General features: G+C 33.9%; 1 protein-coding gene across 1 annotated transcript; it reads left to right on the top strand.

Moving 5' to 3' along the window:
• The first annotated feature begins 2,090 nt into the window (after nucleotides 1–2,090).
• LOC129224317 (uncharacterized) lies at nucleotides 2,091–24,076 on the top strand. The gene is made up of 6 exons (XM_054858755.1): nucleotides 2,091–2,166; nucleotides 4,721–5,026; nucleotides 5,335–5,452; nucleotides 8,954–9,021; nucleotides 18,414–18,547; nucleotides 23,832–24,076. Exons 2-6 carry the CDS (start codon nucleotides 4,731–4,733, stop codon nucleotides 24,074–24,076), a joined length of 861 nt encoding a protein of 286 aa, XP_054714730.1. The 5' UTR covers nucleotides 2,091–2,166; nucleotides 4,721–4,730.
• The last annotated feature ends 49 nt before the right edge of the window (nucleotides 24,077–24,125 follow it).

Here is a 24,125-nt window from a genome sequence, read left to right as displayed (position 1 = left end):
GAATGAAAATATCAAATCAATATAGCATTTAAAAAATGATGTGCATTCCTCATTCCCAATTGACAATGCACAAGTTTTAACTTGAGTTTGAAGTTGAATTCCGATCTATTTTCTGCATATCAAAAAACGGGAACACAATTTTAATGATCTTTTTTAACGTTATACAACAGCTAGTCTTATGGCACTGAAACATAAATTAATGTTTTCAAAAAAAATAAATAAATACTAAATAAATAAATAAAGTCTATATAAATAAAACAAAGAATAGGAGAAAAGGGGGCACATGTAAACATTTTTTTTTTTTTCATTTCTTAATGTCTCAAAAAATATTATCAATTTTTCAAAGCAAAACCAGCAAAACTGTCTCTATGATTAAACAGTCTTTTCTTAGCGCCCTGGATTTTTTTCAGATTAAAAAAAAAATGTTTCGTTATGTTATGGAATTAAAAAAAAAAAAAAAAAAAAAAATACGTACATACAATTGTTCACATGGTCCCCTATGGAGGGTTCATATGACCACGATTAAAACTTCAGGACAAGCATTCTATTTCAACGAAAAATAAATATGAACCGTATACGTATATACGGGGGGAGGGGGGGGGGGGGTTCGTACGCCAAAAAAATAAAATAAAATAAACAAAATAAAATAAATAAAATAAAATAAAATACCGAACCGTTCGAATTTTAGGGTCCGGCTGCCGGGAAAAGAGTTATAAGCATTTTTAATATCGATGGAACATCCATATCAAATTGGAAATTTATTGTTTGCCAACGAGCTCAGTTTAAATTAACGTGAATAAATCATTTTTGATCTGTTGCCATTTTTTTCGTGACTGTGAACAAATAAAATTTTTGCTTTTGCTTTGAGGTAAAATTTTCCCTTTTGCATATTTTTTGCCCCCCACCTCCCTTTTTTTCTTTGTACTGCCAACAGCAGACAATCAAGGATCTTAGTTGCATTAATAGGGGGTTGCGTTTAATTTATTTAGGACTTAGAGATTTACCATTAATAAAATTTAGGAAATATTATTTTGACGGGAAATTTTAGTTTTTTTTTTACATTACTTAAGCTTACATTATTATTTTTAACATTAAAGCTGTGTATATCTTATGGAACTGAAGGTATATCTATGGAACGCGTGCCAGTCACGCGTATGATGCACTGATGTGCATCATACGCGTGACTGGCACCTTTGGGCACCATGCTTTCACCTTAGGGGGTTCATTCGTCTGGAACCCCTGGTTATAACAGTGTAGTACGTAGGTACATAATGCACATGCGAACGGGGCCAAAAGTCTAATTAACATTCATTCAAGATAAAATACTGTTATTTTATTTAGCATGTACCGGTTTAATAAAATTGAAAAATAGCAAAAAAAAAAAAAAAAAAACGCTATTTGGTACACTGGTTTAGCAATCATTAGCTGCGTTTTATTTCGCCGTCCTACCCAAAAAAATTGCAGTTATTCACCAGAAAAAGTATTTTGAAGTTGTTGATTAAATTTTCAGTTAATCACACTCAAAAAGTCTTTCCAGTTTTCCAATGGAAATCAGTATTATATGAAATAAGACCTTTTTTAAAAATAAGTCAGTGTTATGTTTAAAGGTTTTTAGGTATTCTACCTTTTTCCGTAGTAAATACTATTCATGTGGAAAAAGTTAAGCAATCTAAAACCAGAGATACAGACGTCATTTTTGAAGAGTTATTTTCCTTAAAAAGAATTAAACACACCTAAGCTCATGCACTCAAACCGCTGTCCGTAAATGTAATTACTTTTTTAGGTGGTTTTTTGCATGAAAATAATTTGTTTAAGCTTCCACTTTCATTTGATATTCCACCATTCTTTTTCCGCAATAGTTTTCTATTAACTTCTGTTGCGTGACATCGCATAATTGGATGAACATGAAAGTATAATTTTTCGCAATTGCAATATTTATAAAATATCTCATCCATAAACTACGGCAATTTTGTTGAACACATCAGCGCTCCATAATAACTAAAATGTTTTTAGTGTCTAATTCTAATTTCAGTGGTAGGCGACTTAGCAGTTTTTTGGCAGTTCGAGTTCAGTAGTGTGGTGTGGTATTCAAACGAGGCAGATGATTGGTGTTGAATTTTAGTTTGATTTTATTTAACTTGATCTGCCGTTATTTTTTAATTCATGGTAAGTATTCATTTTTTAAATGTTATATTAGTTTATTATTTGTAAGGGGAAAAAGTGCTGCTTTCCTTTTATTTTGTATGCTGATCTTTTAATCTAAATGTCTGACATTCATTTTTGAACATCCTTGCTGGGTTGGAAATAAATAAATAAATAAATAAATGAAAAAAAAGCTAGAAATATAGATATATATGTTACCGTTAAAGTATGAAATCCGATATTTTATAGAATACCTAGTTAGTTCATAGAATAACTGATCGTGTCCGTTAAAGTGTAAAACTTTCTTGTATTTCATGGTTTAACTAGTTATTTCATAGAATAACGATCTGCAGTCCGTTAAAGTGTAAAATAATCTATATTATATATCTTGCACGACAAATACATTTGCGTCTACATTTAGGTATTGGTCAGGGATTTAAAAAATGTTCGTGTAAAACCCAGTGCGTCAACAAAAAATGTTTTTGTTTTAGAAATAATATTCTTTGTAATTCCAAGTGTCATTTTAGTAATCCTTGTTGTAACAAATGATTTTATGGTACGTATCCATAAGTACCATTTATGCACTGCATAAATTAGATAAATTGCTTCTTTTTCATTTTAATTGTCTCTATCATTAGTTTACTTAGGGACTACCTAGTTATTTCATTTTAGATAAATTGTTTATTTTACACTTTAACTGTCTCTCATTAGTTAATTTATAGAATACCTAGTTGTTTCATAGAATAACTAGTTAAAGTGTCAAATTAATAACATATTACACACTTTAACGGACACGATCAGTTATTTCATGGAATAACTAGGTATTCTATAAAATAACTGCATTATATACTTTAACGGTAACATATACATAAACACATGTTTTTTTTTTGAACATATATTGTTAGCAGAAAAACAACTTGGAACTACGTATGTAAATTCAATTAACATTAAGAAATACATTTAAGACAGTGAGAGGCCAAGAGATGTAAGTGGCAAAATTAAAAATTTGGAGATAATCAGCAAAAATGGTAGGAAAACCTCTCCTCTGTTCTGGGGCAAGAGATAATACTAGTAGCCCTGGTAGGAGGTACTGCACCGCATGATTTAGAAAAAGAAATTCAATAAAACCTACCTAGGACCGTAACTTTAAAGACGTTTAACTCAACACTTGAAAATGCCCACTTACATCCCTTTAGCTCTCTCTGCCTCATTTATGCTTCTTAAAATTTGCACACTTTCGTTGTATAAACTAACTTGCGAATGAAACTTTATTTCACTCTCCATAACAGTGAGTACATAAACTAGGATAAAAAAAGGTACTTGGTTTTGAAAATTTAAAATGTTTACAATAAAGTTTTATTATTAATAATATAAGTTTTATTTATATTCAGTACAAATCGTGCATGTTCAGGCCCGGATCTGCGTACCCGCAGACCCCGTAACGCCCGAAGATATTGAAAAAAAAAAAAAAAAAAAAAAAAAAAAAAAAAAAAAAAATTGAATTTTGACATCTGGAATTTAAATTATGTTTTTCGCAATCACGAGTGTGTGTGTTTATATAGGCGTGTGTGTCTATGTGCAGGCATGAGTGTGTGGGTACGGTACGAAACAGGGAACCCCGCTCTGCTATGCCATCTGGGGCTTCCAGAGAACTGACCTTTCGGCCGGGGCCCCCTTACCCGTAAGGGAACGAGATCTAAACCACTTACGACTCTAGACACCGTGGACCCAGGTACGGACCTGACTCCGGTGGTGCCCATTGCCTACTCACTGTCCCACTCGATAGCCATTGGGCAGATACAAATCTGCTCACACGCAAGTAAAGAGTGGTCGTTTTACATACGTGGATGCTACACCATCGTAAAACCCTCCCCATTTACCCGGGCTTGGGACCGGCATAGGGACGGGCCTGGTCCCCCAAAGACCAGACCCCACCTACGGCTGGGTTATGAGTGTGTGGGTATGTGTGTGTGTATGTGTGTGTGTAGGTGTGTATGTATGCGTGTATTTATGCTTGTGTGTGTAGGATATGGACGCAACCTGGAGACGGTTTTCGCTAGAGGAGCAGCATCGTGAGGCCGGTCGACGGTGGTGCTGAAAAGGGAGGCGGGGGGAAAATAAAATCATAGGAATTCAAAACAGTCAAATGAGAACAATAAGCAATGGGATTGCTCAAAAAAGAAATAATAATGAAAAATTGAATCAAAATTGGCACTAAGAATTATTAACATTGCAAATACAGTCAACTCTCGATAACTCGAAGCCTTGTAACTCAAATATTCTATTGCGCACCCCCATGGATGATCGTTTTCAGAACTCGATTGAACCACTTGAAGTTCCGAAATGGACTACTGAGTGATTTAACGGGGCATTCTTTCAAGGGAGAGCAATCAGTAAGAAGAGGAATTGTTAGGCTTCATCCATTTTTCCTTACCCCTATTTCAACAAATGGAATCGTTTAATCGGCCTACCAGCGGAGCTCAACTTGCCAGAGGCGGACAGTAAAATGTGTCGAAGTGTCCTACTCTTAAGCCTTACCATCAAACTGTGCTTGAACTTACCTCACTTTACCTTTCAGATTATCAAGCATGATGATCGATTCTTCTCTAGAAAACTCTAACTACTTGGTCTTCACTTGTTCTGAGGTGATAATCAAGAGCTTTAAGGAGTCTTTACTCACTGGCGTCTCGAAGATATGTTACGAAGAAGGAAGATATAATAAATTGGTTCGCCTCTTTCTTCTTCTACTTTGTGTGGCGGGGTTTTGTTTTAATTCGTGGCAGTTTCTTCTACTTTACTTCTCGTATCCCACATACACAGTGACTACAATCGTAAATGAAGGGGATTTTCCGTTACCTGCTTTCACATTCTGCAACAGAAGTCCGTAAGTTTTTTTGAAAATTGCCTGTTTTTTCATATGTTTTAATTTTCGGCGGTATTTTTTTTACTGACTGGAATAATTTATATGTGCTACTATGTAGTTAAAATATTACCAGATAGGTGGCGCTAAAAGCAGAGAAAATATTTCACCATTCCACATTGCCCCACATTCCCCTACTTGTCTCTTGCTTTTATAAGACAAACGTTAATTTTAGTCATCATGGCAATATTATTCAGCAAATTGATTGTTTTATTTGTTCTTTTTTCCTTAGTTTTGTGCTCCAAATTCTCTTATTTATTGTGCCTTTTCAGCTGCAGTCGACGGGTTTATTGTACGAAATATCGTGCAGAATGTTACCACCCAGAAGACATGCAGGAATTTTGCTCGTTGTTCCCTCACTATTGTATCTACAACACAGATGATTTTTTGGTAAGTTTGTACCAAATAGCTAATAGCTAATAGCATGAATCAGTGGTGCACACAAGGAAGGAGTCCGGGGGCCCGGACCCGCTCCCCCTCCCATTAATCACGATTCTATGTATTCTGTACGTAAAAAAATTCAGACAAAGGTTACAATAATTTCAGTAATATTAAAAAAATAAAATAATCAAGTTGCAAGATTTAAAAAATATTTTGCACTTTTTCGTTAACGAATTGTGTATAAAAAGCAGAATGGTGATTATAAAAGAATAATTACTATGCTTTTAGTTTTGTAATTGCAGATTAAAATGAACTTCAATAATCATATAATGATTCTACAACGATGAATTTGCTTTACTGAATCATTTTTTAATTATGAGAAAACTAAATGTGTAAATTATTTTGCTTTCTAGTAAATTATTCAAGTATATTTCCTTAAATAATACTAATTATTTATTTAATAGTTTGTTTTTAAATAACTTTCGTTCTCCAGAACCGATGAAATCAAGTCAATATGTTTGACTGCGCATATGGTATGAGAATAAAGCTTTCGACCTTGGACCCTCCCCTTGCAAAATTCCTGTGTGTGCCAATGGCATGAATGATGAATTCATGCCATTCACCATTCATGAATTTAGTTATCAGAAACCATAGTATGTTAGTCTTTTCTACATAAGGAAACGTGCTAGAAATGGACCACTTAAGGTATACTTAAGTTTAAACGAAATAGTCCTTTTAATGATCACCAGAGTCAATTTATATACACTTTACTATATATGATTGCTTCAATGATACATGTTTTATCTCCATTAGTCTTAAGTAATCAAGTAAACTAGCTAGTAAAATGAAGTTTGGCTGAAATATACTTTTTGGGTAATTTTGAAATGTAAAAAACTGATTCAAAAAAATGAATAAAGACAACAAACTTCTTGGAATTTTACGTTTAAATGACATTGTCCTTTAAATGATCTCCAGAGTCACGATTTATATACACTATGGATTGCTTCAATGATACATGAATCATCTCTATTGATCTTAAGTATTCAAGTAAACTAGTTAGTAAAGTGAAGTTTTGGCAGAAATATGCTTTTTGTGTGATTTTGAAACGTAAAAGACCGATTAAAAAATGAATAAAGACAACAAACTTCATGGAATTTTAAGTTTAAATGACATTGTCCTTTAAATGATCTCCAGAGTCACGATTTATATACATTACGTATTTCTTCAATGATACACGACTTATCTCTACTGATCTTAAGTAATCAAGTAAACTAATTAGTAAAGTGAAGTTTTGGCAGAAATATGCTTTTTGGGTAATTTTGAAATATAAAAGACCGATTTAAAAAAATGAATAAAGACAACAAACTTCATGGAATTTTAAGTTTAAATGACATTGTCCTTTAAATGATCTCCAGAGTCACGATCTATATACACTACGGATTGCTTCAAAGATACATGACTTATCTCTGTTGATCTTAAGTAATCAAGTAAATTAGTAAAATGTTTTGGCTGGAATATGCTTTTTGGGTAATTTTGAAATGTAAAAGACCGATTTAAAAAACAAATAAAGACAACAAACTTCTTGGATTTTCTTCCATGTAATTAAAAAGAAACTTTGTTAGCTTTGTATATTTATGTATCTCTAGTAGGAAAAGTTGCTTTGATAATTTAAAAAAAATAAATCTATGAATTAAAAAATAAATAAATAAACGAAAATAAATGAGAAACTATTTGGTACATTTGCAAAAAAAAAAAAAAAATTGCAAATTTTTTAATTTGTAATATATCTCTAAAGCTTTACTGGTTACTTTACATTAACTGGATTATACATTTTCTAATAATACCGTGAAATCTCACTTATGCATCGACCAAAAGGACCCGCAGAAAAAGGTGCATAAGTGATAACGACGCATAGTAGGGAAAATATCTATTCAAAAGTCTAAAATGCAATAGAAGTTCTAGCGAGAGCATTAATAAGAGTGTTTCTCAAGAAAATAGGTTGAAATCAATACTCTTTTAGCAATTCATGTAAAAATATTTGGCAATTGCAATAATAAAAGGAAAACAAAAATTATAACCTACTTATATATATATATATAAAGGATCCTTTCAAAATTTGTCAGCAAATTTTTTTTGTGTAGATATTTTTTGTTTTTGTTGATAAATTTTAAAAACAGTTTTTCAAGATCATATAAGTATAAGATACTGAAACAGAGTTTCAGTATCTTAACTGAGCCGTAAATAGTCTCGAATAATATTTAAAATTTCTAAACCTTTTACATGACTTGGCGACACTTTTTTAGTCGTTGAAGTCTCTTCAAATTTCATCATAGTAAGACTGACTTAAGTAGAATTTCGCCCATTTTTCGAGTTGTGAGGCAAATTTTAAATGAATTACGTACGATATGTATATGTATTTCAAGAGTTTTCCCTTCAGTTTCTTTCCCTCCCCCTCAACCACCATGGTACCCTTCACCGGTTAAGCTAGAAATGGCAGGTACGAAGGTATCAAAGAAAAAATAAAATAAAATAAAAACAAAAAATAAACTTAAAGGTTGCTTACGGAACAGAACAATTGTAAAACTTTCTAAGTAAAAAAGCTTAGGGCGAAGCAAAGGGGAAAGGGTTCAGGATTTCACCTCCATCCTTTACAGGGGCGTGCGCAGAGGGGCGGGGAGAAGGGACACCTGTTGGCTCTTGCCCGAGCCTGAAGTTGGTCCAGCATTTTTAAAACTAGGGGTGAAATATCTGGGTAAACAATATGGAGGGGGGACGGAAAAAGTCATTTGTGATGGGCTCCAAAATTTCTGTGCACGTCCCTGATCCTGAAGAAACACGTTCCGTTCCATACGTGGCGAAGATTGTTAATTTATGTAAAATTTTTATGCTAAAAAATTAAAAAAAAAACTTGTTAGTTAAAGAAAAAAAAAATTAAATTGTGCTATGGAGAAAAATGGTTCATAACTGAAATATTACTTTTCAGAGCGAAGCATGCATCATCATCAACGCATTAAATTATCATTATTTTCCCATAGAAAGAGCTGGGACCAGAGACATTTTCGTACAAGTGAAATAAGCGCATAAAAGAGGAGGTGTATAAGTGAGAGTTCACTGTATATACAATTTATGCATTTGGGGGAAAAAGATTTGGTTTTTCAGAAAAAAGAAGAAGAAGAAGAAACCAGCATGATTTTTTCATAAACCACATCGTTTAAACCAACATGATGTAAGCCATACAACACTTCTTCGAATGGTATTGACCGTTTCACAACCAATACTTTTTCCCGAGAAAAATGTCCGAGAAGTACTGAAATGATGATTGAAAATACAAAGAAAAGTTGATTTATTTTTATTCAGATCCATTCCATAAGAGTTATTTGAAACGGAACGCAAGGTCTAAAATATCCCAATGGTGGCGAAAGGATTAGAATAACTTATTTTTAAATTAATATTTTTTGATGTGACGATCTTTAATGATACATAAAATTAATTTGATTTCATTGTTCGCAGATTCCCGAAAATCCAATCGTCGATTTGGAGAATCGTTCCCTTTTGAACATCCCTCCATTCTTTACTCAGTAAGAACAATGAATGCTTTATATTTTTAGCTTGACATTATACTTAAAAAATTATAGGATCAGTTGTGGTAAAGGGAAACAGGATTTCAATATTTCAACTTAAAATCCTTCCTTTTTTATTGATAAATGGAGAGAAAAAATTTTGAACATTTTGACCATGACTACACTCACTGAGAGGAACTGGGTACGAAATATTTGTTTTTCTGACTGTTTCCTTTTACCTTAGAGACTTAACACTAAAGAAAAATGAGTAAAGTTACTCCATAAAAATGGTGACTGCTTAGAAGCCTTCACTGCTTTGGAGTAACTCAATTGATATAACTGATGTAAAGTTACACATCGCTTGTGGAAGGTTACACCATGGTAATTTAACTATAGCGTAATGTTTCACAAGTTTCTGCGTAAGGTTACACCAGAATTTTTTATATGCTTACAGAGAAATTGCTTGAAAGGTTACACATTAGCCAACCTTAAGCTTTCATCTGACTTTCTTGAACGGGTACTCATTTTTAATTAGTAAGAAGACTTATACTTCAAGTTAACATTTCGATGGTTTAAATTATCCAGATACATTAAATGATCAAGTGCTAATGTCTTTCTGTACGTTTTAAATTGTAAGTACAAAAATAAATTATGAGGTTACTATACTTGAAATTTCGTTATAACAGTATAAAACAAAAAATCGTCCTAGATACTCCTTCGTTACAGCTCTTGCTTTTAATTTTTCGTTTATTCAATATTTATAAAGTTCATGCATTTTCACAACCAATATACACTAATTATGCATTTTTCAATACACAAACAAGACATTTCTATTGGATTAAGAGAGGAAATAACCTGAACGGTGTCCGAACCCACAATGCGATTCTCACAGCCAGGTCGCAAAGCAAGAGCTTATACCGCTCGGACACAAAGACCGGTTTTCGTTTTGCTAATAAGAGCGTAACTGCTGTGTGTCGATTCTGATCTTTACGCATGCGGTTTGAATTCTACGGAAACTATAGTGCAAGGCTCCTCTAACAATTAGAGTTTTTAAGACAATGATAGTACACACTTCAGATTTCGTTTAACATTATACCCATTAATACTGGTAACCTTACACATTTTTTTTTGCCGTGGAATGGAAACATTGCATTTTTTTTTTTGCATTTTTTTCTCATAAGGTTGACGTAAGTAGATAATTGCCCAACTCAGCTGTGACCGGTAGATTGCATGCGACCCGCTAAATCCCCCTAATGTAATCTGAAAGTATTTCAAAGAAAAATTATACAAGAAATTAAAATTATGCTTTGAATTTAAGTAACATACACAGAAAATTTTAAATTAAATCTATGTCATCATTATTTAATCTTTCAAAAAAAAAAAAAAAAAAAGGAAGAATGAAAAACTTAGTTGTCTCTATTTATTTTAGAATACAGTATTTACGAGGTGAATAGAAGCACCTAAATTGAAAGTACAAAATAGCTGGGAAGGTGAAATTCACAAATAAATATTTTTAATAACCTTCCACATGGCAAGTAAAAATAGCTAAAACCAGTTACTTTACATTTGTATACCGGCTGGAAAGGAAAATGTCAGATCACCAAACTTTAAGAAACAACTTTTTTCATAGTGGCATCTTTAAGCAATGATGGTGCCTACACAGTTGTTTGGAAACACACGGAGCTGTCAAATTGTTTTCCATATGGGGCAGTGAGAAGCAAAGGGATGTAAGTGGACATTTTCAAGTTTAGAGTAAAACGCGTTTAAAGATAACGTCCGAGGTAGGCTTTCATTGATTTTTTTTTTCTAAATCATGCTCTACAGCAGCACCTATCAGGACTACTAGTACCATCGCTTGCCCCAAGACAGAGGATAGTTCCCCTACTATTTTTACTGGTTATCTCCAAATGTTTAGTCTTGTCACTTACATCCCTTTGCCTCTCATTGCCTCATATGTTACTTAGTTTTCACTCCCCGATAGTTTCGTTTCGAAAACTACCACAAATGTGGTAACGGAGTTTGTTTCCATTTATCCCATGTTTCCTTTTACCCCAGCTGGGTCTATTATTATTATTTTAAAAAAATCTGTTAGGTACAGTCTGTCCACCGATGATATGGAAAAGCAAACATTCGGTTTGTAGGACACATCTATTAGTTTACTGGGGTGGTAGTTTGTTCTTTTTAGATGTGAGCTTTTGCCTCTTGGTTATTTAGACCCATTTTTTGTAAAAATGACAATTTGTTCACGGTAATAATTTTTTTGAATCTGAACAATATTCGATCTGTATTATCACTACAAATTAATTAATCAATTAATTTTTTACAACATAATTTTGAGCTTACCATTTTGTTTTTACGTTTCCGGACGAAATGAAAACATTTTATTTCTTTTTTGTTGCTTCCATAGAAATTCTCTTTGTTTTTCCTCATTTTGAAATGCAATAAATTAATAAGGTCCTATGACAGTATAAAACACGTGCATCAAAATCCCATCGTTGTTTTCCCTTCTTCCCTGCAAGATTCATTCAGATGGCATCGTCCTAAGTCGGCCGCTTGTCAGATTATATGTCTTCGTTGGTCAGACTATAACTTGATGTTTATACACAATGTCCTTTTATCAAACTAGTATACAGGGTAATTATAAACTATCCATACCCAAAAATAAGTAAATTAATACAGTAAGGCATTTCTATAAGTTCAACTAAAAAAAGCTCTAAGAAAGTGAAAATGACGTGGTAAGAATAAGTGGACAAAATCTTTATCGAGCAATAACACTGTAACCAATTCGAATTTCTTTTTGTCTTTTAGATGAAACTACAGGTTTCTGTATATAGTCAAGTTCCCATACTTAGGACAGCTTTGAACATTGTAAACATATTAATCACCTGTTTTTCATTCGAACGAAGTACTCTATTTTTAGGATGTACCTTAGTACTTCACCTCAAGGCAATGTGTAGATGTGTAGATTAGAGTGTGCCGAAAAAACTAATTTTGTATTTCGAAGTTGTAATAGCGCGGAAAAGTTGCGAATTAAGAGACAAAAAAAAAAAAAAAAAAGGATTATGGAAATCAATTAACATCTTCCGGTCGCGCTAGGCCCTAAAATTTGACAAAATATGAAAAAAAAAAGACATCATTTTTGCGATTTTTGAATTTTTTTTTTTAAAGATGTTTTTTTAATGAAATAGTTTAACTTCTTTTAATGGAGCCTCAAAACATTGCGTTTAAATTTGGTTTCGATAAGTTAATATCTTCTGGTCTCGCATAAGCCCCAAAACTTCCCAAAATAACGAAAAAGTTACATTTTTACGCGTTTTTGGTATTTGATGAATAATCAGAATCGAAATACATTTGCCGAAGTATTTTTTCAGTCGAACTGACAATAAGATAGAAAAAAAAATCTGTCAAGTTCAATCAGTGTTTTCCGGTCGCGCAAAACCTGTGAAGCTTTCGTGCGCAGACGTCGGAGAGCAATCCAGACCATCCAGACAATGTCACTCTCCTGGCTGAGACGCTCCTCTCCAGTCCATCCCCGTATTTCTAGGACCACGCTAGCTGTCTCCCTATAGGTGTTTTTTCAGTCTGCCTCTCTCAATAGTAATCGCAGCTATTTAGTTCGATCTAGCTGTTTTCATTCTGCTACTCTTGTAGGTATTTGTCGTCATGCTATATGCCTGTGCATGGGCAGTTTGTCTCCTCCATTTCAGTGAGCAGAGCCGTGTCCAAGGGGAGGATTTTAGGGGTTAAACCCCTCCCATTGAAAAAAAAATCAATGAATCATTAAACGATTTTCCAAAATGTATTATAAGTTTTAATTAATTTTAGAGTTAAACTCTGATACAGTATTTACCCTCTTTAATATTTCCCCAATTAGCATTTTCCTCAATTGTAGGATTCAAGCTCCTTCGCTTCTAAGTGCTTGAAAAAAAATTAACGCGGAGGAATGGTTGATGAGTCCGGCAATGCTGTAAAAATTATTTAAAAGAATATTAGACAATGATGTAGCGCCCCCCCCCCCAAAAAAAAAACTTAGGGGCAGGGAAAATTGTTACTTTGCTTACTATTACTTTTTTTTATGGTACACCTTTAGTGTTGGATGAATTAGTCGTTTCACGCATTAGAAAAATGTTTCTATGCGAAACAGCCTTTTTTTAAATAAAATTTTTGTTTTCATCAAATTCCTGTTTAATGTTATTTGATGGAAAAAAAAGAAAAAAAAAGAAGGAAAATGAGGTGGCATAAAAGAAATGTGTGTGCTTTTACAAAATGTTCAACTGTACAAATAAGATTTCATTAAAAAAAAAAAACCCACACAAAACGTATTAAAAAAAAAGCCTAGTTATCGAACTAAAATGAACTATTCAACACGCGTAGTTAGTTTTCCTTTGACAACGTAAGTTACAAAGGGAAAAGGTTTCAACCCTTCCCTTTATGAAATCCTGGACATGGGCCTGGCAGTGAGTTGCCATTACGCCACATGTTTGAGCTCTTGGATGGCAAGACAACAGAGGCTAATACCTCTAAAGGGCCAGTTGGTGAAAAGTTAGTTGGCTGTCTGGAACATTACTTTCAAGCAATTCTCAGTGCACACGCAGACTATTGAACGCTGTGTAAAACTCATCACGGTAGCCTCAGGAAAAGTTTGTGGAACTGAATCTCGACGCGGATTTATAAGAACCACCTTGCTTGATTTATAAAATCATTCATGTCTAATTTCACGAGCAAATAAGACTTCTAAGTCAGGGATTAATTAACTGTCGATGTGGGATTTGATGTCGTCATCGTTACTGACAAATACCAACAATGGAGGAGTACTTCCAGTTGACAATTTCTCAGTATTCTTGCACATTGAAGTTGATTTTTGGTAGCGCGAATGTTCTAACGATTTCCTTTTTTGGATCTATCGGTCTTGTCTTCAGAATTCTTCAAACCCCGAGCATTTATTTATTTATTGTCATCCTGAGTCATGGCTAACAATAATTTTTCAGGGTGGACTAAAAAACCATTCCGTTCAATCGCAGGGTCGACAACATAAAGCAAAGGTTTTGGCAAATACTTGATGTGATGTATTGCTTGGTAAACAAGTTTCGAGCCATCTTAAGATGGTTTGATAGTAAACCAAAATGGCATGTATGATTTCAATGTAAAGAAACCTAATTCATGAAGTTCAGGGGCGAAGCTTTCTTCACTTATATACACAATCTGAGAGTTCTATTTGCCTTTGTCAACCACCTCAAATGTGATAAATGCCCAGGATTTCGTACTGTCAAATCTTCTTAACAAGTTTCTGATTTAGTTGCATTTGAAATATCAAAGAAATGTTTCTGATCTTTGCTGAGCACGTTCCGGTCAATCTTAGGAACCAGGCAATCAATACTCTAAAAGCTAACTACCGGAAGATTTTAGGAGTCAACTAACTTTTCACCATTGACACTTTAGTGGTAGTAGGCCCCGTTGACTTGCCATCCAAGAGTAGAAACATGTGGTAGAATGGCTACGCATTGAAATGGAAGAGGCAAACTGCCCCTGCACAGACATATCGTCGCCTCAGAGCAACAGTAAGACATCTAATTCCAGAAATAACAGTTAGATATCTTACTGTTGCTCTGAGGCAACGATATATATATCTACAAGAGTAGCAGAATGAAACCAGCTAGATCGCATTAAATAATAGCTACTGAGTGATTCAGACTGAAAAAAACACTGTAGGGAGACAGCTGACTAGGTCCTAGGAAGGCGGAGATGGACTGGAGGGGAGCATCTCAGCCAAGCGAGTGACGTTGTCTGGATTGCTATCCGACGTCTGCTTACGAAAAGCTCTCAGGCTGTGCGCGACCGAAAAACATTGACTAAACTTGACAGAATTTTTTTTATCTTATTGTCAGTTCGACTGAAAAAATATTTCGACTATTATATTTCAATACTGATTATTCATCAAATACCAAAAACACGTAAAAATGTAACGTTTTCGCTATTTTGGGTAGTTTTGGGGGCTTATGCGCGACCAGAAGATATTAACTTATCGAAACCAAATTAAAAGTAATCTTTTGAGGCGCTATTAAAAGACGTTCCAAACTATTACATTAAGAATGCATCTTTTTTAAGAATTAAAAAAATTGTAAAAATGATAATTTTTCATATTTTGTTACACTTTAGGGCCCATGCGCGACCGGAAGATGTCAATCGATTTCCATAATTCTTTTTTTTTCCATTTTTTGCCTTTATAATTCGCAACTTTTTCGCGCTATTACAACTGTGAAATACAGAAATGAGTTTTTTTCGGCCCACCCTAGTGAAGATATGTCCCTTTAAAAATAAAACAAAAAAAATGTTCATTGTCCCAAGTTGGGGACACCCCTCCCTAACTTTGGACACTTACTTCTTGCATGTATTCAGCAATAGATGATACTTTGGTACACCAACTATCAGTTTAAAGAAGCTTATTTTACAACCCAATAAAGAAAAAAAACATTAGATAGAAATAATAAAATCTTGTTAACTTTCAATGATTTCAGAATGTACACTTGCCCCTGAAAACATTGAATGTCTCCCCAGCCTTCTTAATTCTTTTGAATGTATTATTTCTGTCTTCCCCTCTATATTTGGAATCATAGAAGCAATTGGTGAACCCAAATAATTATTATCAACTTATTTTAAGTTCTCCATGCTCCTTATTTCACATCTTTTCACATTCATTTTCATTCCTTCATAATACGTAAAGTTCACTACAAAACAAATCAGCCTCATCTATACTCTGAGACTCATTTTCATTAGCAGAACCAATATATATTTTGGCAAAACGTCTTTTGCTCATCAACAGATTCATTTTTTAACAATGGTAGCTGCTTTGTCTTGTGACGATGACACATTTATTGTCATCAGAATAGACCTCAATTTATAAGATTTTTTGTACCTATACGTTTTTATAAATACAATTACTATGCACTTTATTTTTTCAATATTCCTTATAGACACTTTTTATGCCTTAGTATTCCAACTTGGAACAGTGCCCCAAGTTTGGAGCGTATTTGCAATTTCTCAAATTTATCTTCTATTCTATACATATAATAAAATAAGATGTTTGTGTGTGTGTGTGTGTGTGTGTGTGTGTGGCGCGCTTCCCGGGAAAACGGTAAAACCTAGAAAAATGAAATTTGGTATACAGGTGCAGTTTTTGCCGAAGATGTGCACCTCGGGCTTAGATTTTTGATATTTTAATTAGAAAAAAAGTTATTCAATGTTTTATATGTTTTTTTTTTTGCACTTTTTGATAGTTTTTACCTCACAGACCCCGAACCAATCGCACCACGCAAATATTTTTTGTACTATAGTGTAGAAAATTTAATTTTAAATATGATGAATGAAAAAATTTTGAAGATTGAGCAATTTTTGTATTTTTTATGAATTTTCGAAAAAACCTTTAATTTGCATTTTTTCCTGGTTTTATTTTTTTCTAATATCATTCTGTAAGAAGTATCAAAGCCTCATTTCTAAAAATTAAGTTGGTAATAGTAAAAACATTTCACCCTCTTCAGAAAAAAAAAGTTCTTAAAAATACGCAATAGTTTTTTTTACAATTTTTTTAATGCTGAACACATTTTGTCTTTTGACGCATCGGTCGAAAAAAGCGTTCTTCAATCTTTTATACCTTTGACGTCTCTACTTTAATTTCGATTCGATATTTACGATGGAATCTTAATCGCAAGCAGTGTTAATCTTTTTTTTTTACTATATAGCTTACTTCTACATTTTATGACGTGATGACCACATGTTTTTCCGGCAGCGTTTGCTTTTTTTCTTTCCTTTTTTTTGTTTTATTTAGGGATTGCATTTATTTCTTTTTCCATCCCCCCCCCCACACAAACTGGACCTTTTGCTGTATCTATTTTACGTTACATTTCATAGTTGTGCGCATTTAATTCAATAAAAACAAGCGAGATTTTTTTATCTTTGTCAGACGCTACTTTTTCCAAACTACGGGGAATTTTGGAGATAACTTTTTTTTTTTTTTGCTCTACAAAAAAGCGGTTTTTTGAGTGATCTTTGTTTTTATTAGGAAATGGGTGGGGAGGTTAAAATAAATAGATATGGATAAGAAAATTTAGAGATAAATCGTAAAGGTAGATAGCCGCCGAAGGCGGCAATTTTGGCGTAAAAATGTAAATGGCACAAAAAAAATATAGAGATGGATTGATTAATACTGCTTCCAAACTTATTTAAACAGCCGCCGAAGGCGGCAAACTTGAAGTAAAAAGGTAAATGACAAGTTAGGCAAACAGCCGTAGGTGGCTGCTTGCACAGAAAGGCAAATGGCGTAAGAAGGGGAACCAGCTGGTCGCCGCAGGCGGCTAGTGAGTAATTAAAATCAAGTAAATTAGTTGGGTGGAATTAATTTTGCCCAAATAAGGCACAGGTACATAGCCGAGATAAATTGTGAAACAAATTCAAACTAATGCTGCTCAGTTAGCGTAGGAAACCAAAGTTGTTTCTATATTTAAAAATCGCATATTTTTGCGAAATTTTCAAAATCATAAAAATAACCAATTAAGCTGATACATCAAGTTCAACTCACATAGCCTCATAAGATAACTACTCATTTGTTCAGTAACACCATTTATTTCTTACTGGTGAAATACCAACAGGTGTACCAGCCATCAAAACTAAATGTGGCAAAATGTCCCTAGTTAGGGTACTGTCCCAAGTATGCGCACTTGACTGTACAACCATTAAACGTGTTCGATTCAGATGCCAAAATCAAAATCGTCCAGCTCGAACAGTTTTTGTAAGAGACGCACTTCTTATATGAGAAGTGCACTAATGCATACTGATTTCAATGCTGACCAGAGGTATTCTTTCTTATTTTTATGAGTTTATCTTTAGATTCTTCATTGTGGAAGATTGTTTTAATTTGTGGACCAACAAAAGTAGCTCCTGAAATGCAACAAATCCACTCTTTTTCTGCATAGAGCTTTTTGCTGGTCACCTGCTGTTTTTTTTTTTTGTAAATAGTTATTTTATTGCAATGTATATGCATATTACTAGTGTATATTATAATATGTAGCATTGTTTCTTTTAAGTTAAATGTATTTTTTTAACCCCCCTTCCCATGCGTATGAAGTTTCGGGGAGGGGATTGAGCACCCTCTTTCAGTTGAAATAGGAAGCTAAAATTCTTCGAATATATTACTATCTACAAGTCTAAAAATATTGACTGGTGTCCTGTTATCAAGGAGAACCTTTTTTTACATGTATTTTTGAACCACCCTAATGTACTTATTTATTCTTATTTTTTACATTTTTGTGTTCGAATGGTCAATTTCCGACGGATCACCGTATTTAGGAAGGATAACTTAAGTGCTCGGTTGATGTCCACTGTTTCTTCTGTTTGATTTCTTTTATGCTTATTTATAGTTCGGAAACAAAAAACTTCGACGTATCTTATTTCACCTATAAAAGAGGCTTCGAACATTTGGGTTGCACATCAACAAGCAATTATGGCACAGAAAGACCTGTAACGTCTTCAAATGTAAAAAACGTCCATTCAAGTAAGTATATGCTCGTCTTATAAAGGGGAAGAAACGTTGGTATAATTGCTAAATAATGTCCAATATTTTGTCAAAATATGCTTGACACAATCATAGGCGGCTTGTCTACCAAAAAATTGAGGGGTCAAAAGGAGTGTAAGGAATAGAGGGCGTGGTCCCAGAAAACAATTTGTTTTTGTGTGTAAAGTTGAACTACATTACTGGCTTTTAATATTATTAATTTTTTATGGCTTCAAAAAATGTGGAATATGGCATCAAAAATCGGGATGAATGGCTCTCGTAGACTTTCTTCTTCCATTTTTCAGTTCCATTTTTACGAAAGAAGAAGTTCATTTATTTGAAATTTTTAGTTTTTATTTTCGGGAAATAAAGTAATCAGCCTTATAAAAAAATCATTTTTCAATGCCATCATTAATTTTAACTCTGAAAAGTGAAGAGGCAAGGCCCCTTTACTTTCAGAAGTGAGGGGGAAGTTGCCCCCCTTGGCTCTCCGTATCAGCCACCTACAGATACAATAAACATATGTTGATACAATCAACATTATGTTGATACAATCAACATTATGTTGATACAATCAGCAATATGTTGATTATAATCAACATAAGCTGCGAATGATTAGACGTATGTTGTTTTGCACCAAAAAGAATGTTACTTGGGATGAGAAAGTATCATAAGTTTGGAAATAGGGCTTTTGCAGACCGTTCTCTGTGTCTTTTCTTTCATTCTGATCATGACCTATCAAGTTCTTTCTGCATGAGACCAGAGGCGCCCCGATGGGCATAGGCGGTTCGGACGGGTGGTCAAGGGGGTCAACTGCCCCTCACTTCCAAAGGTAAAGGGGCCTTGCGCCCTCACTTTTCATAGTTAACTAGTATGTTGTGGCCATCACGAAACTTTCTTCTATATTTTTCCTTTTTCTGATCCCTCCCCATGCTTGACGAGGAAGCAATATTCCTAACAAAAACAAAATTACACATGCAAAAATTTGACGACCATCCCAATGTCTGAATTATTGTAAAAACAAAACAAAGAGCGAAAATTGAAAGTTACTTTAAAAGCCTTGCTTGAATTAATTACAAATATTTTATTTATTAACAAACATAAGATGGCAACAGTTAAAAATTTTAAATCATTGAGATAGTATTTCCGATCATTTCCATACAATTAAAATCACGAGAAATACGCAGACGACAATCTATTACGATTTATCTTTCTTATTGTTGCATTAATAAAACTATTTTTTTTTATTCGCAAAAAAAAAAAAAAATCAACACCTCTTTGAGCGATTGGAGTCAAAATTGAACCAAAGCCTGTTTACGTATGGATTCACATATATTCCAAATTTCAACCAGAACGTAGCATTACTTCTTGAGATAGGGCACTCACAATGGAAAAAAAGAACGGGCGATTGCGCTACCCCCTTTTTAGCTGTTGACACCAAAATAAAATCAGCTCTTATACCCACTGAGGGCTACTTGTCAAAAAAATTTTGTTTGATTCCGTTCGTAATTTCTTGAGATACAGCAGTCACAATTGACGACAAAAAACGTTCTATAACTCAACCCCCGTTTGAGCTATTGACACCGAAATTGAATCAGCACCTGCTCCTGTTAGGGGCAACATGTGGACCAAATTTTGTTTGATTCCACCAGTTACTTAGTGAGAAATAGCAAGCACGTGTAACTCAAAAAACGTCCCATTGCTCCACCCCCGTTGGAGGAATTCGCGCCAAAAACCAATGGGGCACAAGTTCACATAGGGGCACATATGTGTACCAAATTTCGTTCGATTTCATGCGGTAGTTTTTGCTGTAGAGCGGCCACAAAAAACTGGTCACACACAGACGTGACACACATACACACACACACACACATACACACACATACACACAGACAGACAGACATTTTCCAAAAATAGTCGAAATGGACTCAGCACACCTCAAAACTTTCGAATCCGTCAAAATTCGAAATTCGAAAATTTGCACGAATCCAATACTTTCTTCTATATATTAGATATAGAAGAAAGTAAAAATTGATAATTGGTTCAAAAAGGATTCTTTTTACTTTCTTCTATATCTAATATATAGAAGAAAGTATTGGATTCGTGCAAATTTTCGAATTTCGAATTTTGACGGATTCGAACGTTTTGAGGTGTGCTGAGTCCATTTCGACAATTTTTGGAAAATGTCTGTCTGTGTGTGTGTCCGTGTGTGTGTGTGTGTCACGTCTGTGTGTGACCATTTTTTTGTGGCCGCTCTACAGCAAAAACTACCGCATGAAATCGAACGAAATTTGGTACACATATGTGCCCCTATGTGAACTTGTGCCCATTGGTTTTTGGCGCGAATTCCTCCAAGGGGGGTGGAGCAATGGGACATTTTTTGAGTTACGCGTGCTTGCTATTCCTCAGGAAGTAACGCGGAATAAAACAAAATTTTGTCCATATGTTGCCATTAACAGGAACAGGGGCTGATTCAATTTTGGTGTCAATAACTCAAATGGGGGGTTGAGCTATAGAACGTTTTTTGTCGTACATTGTGACTGCTGTATCTCAAGAAATAATGAACGTAATGAAAGAAAAAATTTATCGGCAAGTAGCCCTTAGTGGGTATAAGAGCTGATTTTATTTTGGTGTGTCGACAGCTAAAAAGGGGGGTAGCGCAATCGCCCGTTCTTTTTTTCCATTGTGAGTACCCTATCTCAAGAAGTAATGCTACGTTCTGGTTGAAATTTGGAATACATGTGAATCCATATGTAAACAGGCTTTGGTTCAATTTTGACGCCAATCGCTCCAAGAGGTGTTGATTTTTTTTTTTTTTTTGCGAATAAAAATAGCTTTATTAATGCAACAATAAGAAAGATAAATCGTAATAGATTGTCGTCTGCGTATTTCTCGTGATTCTAATTGTATGGAAATGATCGGAAATATTATCTCAATGATTTAAAATTTTTAACTGTTGCCATCTTATGTTTGTTAACAAATAAAATATTTGTAATTAATTCAAGCATGGCTTTTAAAATAACTTTCAATTTTCGCTTTTTGCTTTGCTTTTGCAATAATTCAGACATTGGGATGGTCGTCAAGTTTTTGCATGTGTAATTTTGTTTTTGTTGGGAATATTGCTTCCTCGTCAAGAATGGGGAGGGATCAGAAAAAAAAGAAAAATATAGAAGAAAGTTTCGTGATGGCCACAACATACTACTTTATAAGATGGATTAATTTTCTTTAAAGGTAAAAGCTAAAAAATCCAAATAAATGAACTTCTTCTTTCATAAAAATGGAACTTTAAAATGGAAGGAGAAAGTCTACGGTGGACCGTCCGTACCAATTTCTGATGCTATATTCCTCATTTTTAGAAGTTATTAAGTCAACAATATTTAAAGCTAGTAATATAGCCCAATTTTACAAAAAGAAAAATCAGCTTCTGGGCCACGCCTCCTAGCTCATACACTTCTTTCGACACCACATTTTTTTTGTGCACCAGGTGACCTTTCAACGATTTCTTTTTCGGTAAATTTTATCTGATGATTCAGAAAAACTATCATCATTCGGCAAAATTTGAGGCTCCATCCTTCAAAATTTACGAGTTCCATTCGGCAAACTCAGAATTTCCACGTACCAAAAGTTTAAGTTCTGGGCATCCCTGCATGAGACAAAGCATTGGAGTCAGCTAAGCTTAGGTAAGAATAAAACGTTGCAAACTCCTGAAAACACAAGATTGACTCGTAAAAACTCTGCTACTTACTTTGCTGTAATCCCGACTCCCTGTGTTTTCGCGGAAGGTCTTTAGATTACCATATACGCTGATGCATAGGTGAAATGAACATGTCTGGGAAAAGTCAGGTTCGGAATTCCCAAACAGTCTAGCTAAACGCTTGACGACATGAGCATCATTAAATATAATTTTATTTCAGCATATTTTGAGATAAGGGGCGCTGCTCTGTTTGAAAAGAAAATAATTATACTTCTCGCAAACGATGAATGCAGCAGTTCTGCCATTAGACTGATTAAGACGGGAATAAACTGGAGAGTTCCCTGATGGCTCAAAGAAATACCCGAATGATTAAAGAAAATACTCCAATGAATTCATAGAAATACTCTAATGACTAAAGTAAACACCATAATGGCTCAGAGAAGTATCCTAATGACTAAAGATGTTATCCTACGGACAGATGGAACATTCCCATTTACTGCAGGAAATAGCTTAAAGATGGCTCAAGGAAATACCCGAATGATTAAGGGAAATACTTCAATAAATTCATAGAAATACTCTAATGACTAAAGTAAATACCATAATGGCTTAGAGAAGTATCCTAAGAAGAAGGATATTATCCCACAGACTGATAGAATATTCCCATATAATGTAGAAAATATTTCAAAGAATGAAGAAATACTTCCAATTACTGCCCAAATCGTTCATATTATAGGTCTGTAATGTAGCTGTTTGATTAAGGTATCCAATTGCGTTAAAATCGGTATTTTCGATGAAATTTTCGTGAAAAATGTTTCGATTCCACTTTGTAGTTGGATTCATTGGCTTACCACAACTGTCTTACTTTTTACCCTACGTGAATTGCAACAAGAGTTCTAACTGTATTAATACTGAGTTGTAAACCAATATCTAGACCGGAAGTTGCAATCAAATACGTTTTCTTAAGAATGGTATTTTTGAAGAAAGCTGTCTACTGTAACAGCGATATCTCAAAAAGTTATTCAAGATTTGATGGTATGTTTTCTGAGATAGTTTTCTATAATATGCTTGCTGTTTTCCTTTAAAAACTAAGCTGAAATTTAGAATGAAGTATTATTTTTATGTATATTAAGTATAAGCAAAAGTGGTTTAAAAAATACGTATTAACGGATAGAAATATTAAAATATTAAAGTTTAGCTGTATTTTAGAACTATATTGATAACAAAGAAACCTTTTGCAGCAAAACACATATAAGTGTCATTAAAATGTATTCCTACAGGGATTTATGTGTGATTCGAAACTCATTTTGTCCATAGCTGCAAGCGCAAGACATGCGCATTTTTGCCATTTTTCTTTAAGTTTCTCCATAAAAGAAAAAAAAAATATTTTGAAAGCTGGTTTTGGCATTTTTTCATAGTTTTGTAACGCATGCAGTTAAAAAGAATTAACATTTAAAAAAGTTCAAATTATTTTTTGTAAAAACGTCTTTGAACACAGTCTTTATAATTGACACTTTTTCAAAAATAAAAGTAGCATAAACGCCATAGCTTTCATTTAACTAATATTTTAATGAGATTCTTTTTTTGTTTCAGATCAAACTATAAATATCAGAAGGAATTATCTAGGGACATTTTCATTGTACTCAGATATCACGGACACTCTTTCCATAGATTACGCACCTGTTGTGCTGTTAGGCATTTATAGTGCTACGGAGGTGAGATTTTCGGAATTTGAAATAAAGTTGCGGAGTTCATACGATGTTCAAATAAGGCTGGTAAGTTTCAAATTAGATTCGGTTTCAAAATTTGTATTAAAACTCAACACATCTTTAATCTAATTGATCCAAGGATCTTTGTATGGGTATTTCTATTATCAGCGGGAAAAAT

The sequence above is a fragment of the Uloborus diversus genome, chromosome 6, assembly GCF_026930045.1.
Source record: "Uloborus diversus isolate 005 chromosome 6, Udiv.v.3.1, whole genome shotgun sequence".
In the NCBI taxonomy this organism is placed as follows: domain Eukaryota; kingdom Metazoa; phylum Arthropoda; class Arachnida; order Araneae; family Uloboridae; genus Uloborus; species Uloborus diversus.
This window is presented reverse-complemented; position numbering and strand designations above follow the sequence as displayed.